Below are 2337 nucleotides of genomic sequence, written 5' to 3' on the forward strand. Positions count from 1 at the left end.
AAACGGTTGTTCCTTCTACAATGTCAACCACAAACAACTTTCCTGAAGGAGTGATAATTCAAGATATCACTCAGATACCCGAGTCTCCTTCTCCACCTCGTCATAACACAACTAGCATGCCTTAGGGCCAAGTTAGGGTTAGTGCTATCGACGGTTCTGATGTGAGTGCTCCCGGCCTCATATATCGGTCTAACCAATGGATCGAATGCCCAGAGGGTAGACTTCCTGACGAGGTTGCTAAAAGATTTTTTGTTCTTGATGGCTATTCAGGGGATCGATGACAGCCTGAGCTTGATGTATGCCGGAACAAATCTTTGTTTACCGATGACCCTATGCAAGGAGAAAACCTCGGTTATCGGCTTCTGTGCAATCTTGCACCTCCAATGGATAGGCGTGCTGGCGCTATCAGTCCTCTTGTTGTCCAACATATGCATGACTTGATGAAGGTATCTCTTTTGCATATATTATTGTATTTATTTTTATTATATTTATTATATTTGTTTGTGGATATAAAATAGGTGACGGCATTCTGTAGGCCGCTACCTGACCTCTGCGGAATTCGCCACAAAGCTCCAAGATCGCTTTGATGGAGGATGGACCGCTACCCAGAGGTGCATCGCTCAATTTGCTGGCTGGAAAAAAGATGATTGGGCTAAAGTTGAGAAAGCCTTTAATGATGTGGATCACAAGATTCCTTCCTGTTTTGAGCAGGGGGAATTTGCTGAGGAAGATCTTCTTAACCTAGTGCCAGCTGCTGACGACGGCCCCTCAGACCCAGTATTCTAATTATCATTAACAGCTATCAACTATTAGCAGTCAGGTTATCGGCTTTGTTATTAACAATTATCAATAATCAACATGCATTGGTTTTATTATTAAGCACCGCTATCTATTTGCCCCCCGTAGTGCATGTATCTAGGGTACAGATATGTGCACTTTATATTCCCTTTCTCTTTTTATTTATGTATTTTGGTGCTCATTTAGTTGTTGTTTTAGAGTATAACGCTGGTCACTTACTACACTATTTTCATAGTCAGTTAAGTACCATTCTCGGCTATCATAAACAAAGCTATACCTCATGTCGGCATATATTATGAGTTGATTTTGCTGGTATTATATTTTGAACCAGCAACCTCGTTAGTTAATGATTATAACTGATCAGGTTATATTTACATTATCTTCATGGAAGCGGTTTTAAGTTGTCCATCCCACTTAACGATTGTTTGTTAAGTGGAGGATGCTTGTGTCACACACAATGTGGGATAACTTTCTTCTCATTCACGACTGATATCACTTACATCAATATCAGCTACATACTTTGCAAAAGCATATTACATTACTTTTTTAATCATAATACTTCTTAAGTACTGCGGTGTTCTAGACATTCTTTAACAATTTTCCGTCCATTGTCTCCAAGTAGAATAACCCCTGCATTACCATATCTCTAATCCACTATGGTCATTCCCAGTTTGTCGTTAACTTTCCATCTTCATTTCCTTTTCCTATTGCCGCTGTTCTGCGTAGTACTAAATCGCCTGTACTTAGAGGTCGATGGCTTACTCTTTTGTTATATGCCCTTGACATTCTGTCTTTCCCGCAATTGTGGTTGAAAATCTAGTTGTTGCCTTAGTAATAAGTTGTTTTGCTCTTCACAGTAATGTTGAATTTTGAATGTCGGCAATCCTACCTCTGCTGGTACCACTACCTCCGTCCCAATGACCAAATTGAAGGGCGATTTGCATGTGGCTTCTCTGACTGTTGTTCTGTTTTCCCACAATATTTCAGATATCAAATCAGCCCACAAGCCCTTTGGATCTTCTATTTTCTTCTTTATCGCTGTTATTATCTGCTTATTTTCCGATTCTACCTGGCTGTTGGATTTCGGATGACAAACTGCAGCATTTGTAAACTTAACCTTGTACAAAGCTAAGAGATCCTTAAACGGCTTACAGTCGAATTGAGATCCATGGTCGAAAACCATTGCCATCGGCAATCTAAACCTCGTGAAGATATTTTTCTAAATGAACTTCTTCACTTCAGACGCTGATATCTTCGCTACTGGCTCAGCTTCTATCCATTTGGTAAAGTAATCTATACCAACTAGATTAGAGACGCAATCTGAGACGTGTTCATATCAAAGATATTGTTAATGTCAAAGACATTGGAACACTTGCCCTTTTGTACACTTTTATTTATTATTATTTGCTTATTTTTTGCTATTTTAATCTTTTGATACACTCAAGCTTTTGTTCTTTGAAAATTGCATAAGTTGCACACCATCTCATCCCAAGGTTAGGTAGATGTGAGTTGAAGAAAGAAAGGTCAATTGTTAGACGA

The 2337-nt window shown here is 39.2% G+C and overlaps 1 protein-coding gene across 1 annotated transcript; it reads right to left on the bottom strand.

Moving 5' to 3' along the window:
- Positions 1-1567: 1567 nt before the first annotated feature.
- LOC145571950 (uncharacterized) lies at positions 1568-1987 on the bottom strand. The gene has a single exon (XM_081630968.1). It carries the CDS (start codon positions 1985-1987, stop codon positions 1568-1570), a length of 420 nt encoding a protein of 139 aa, XP_081487094.1.
- Between the last annotated feature and the right edge of the window lie 350 nt (positions 1988-2337).

The sequence above is a fragment of the Chenopodium album genome, chromosome 2, assembly GCF_948465745.1.
Source record: "Chenopodium album chromosome 2, dcCheAlbu1.1, whole genome shotgun sequence".
In the NCBI taxonomy this organism is placed as follows: Eukaryota; Viridiplantae; Streptophyta; class Magnoliopsida; order Caryophyllales; family Amaranthaceae; genus Chenopodium; species Chenopodium album.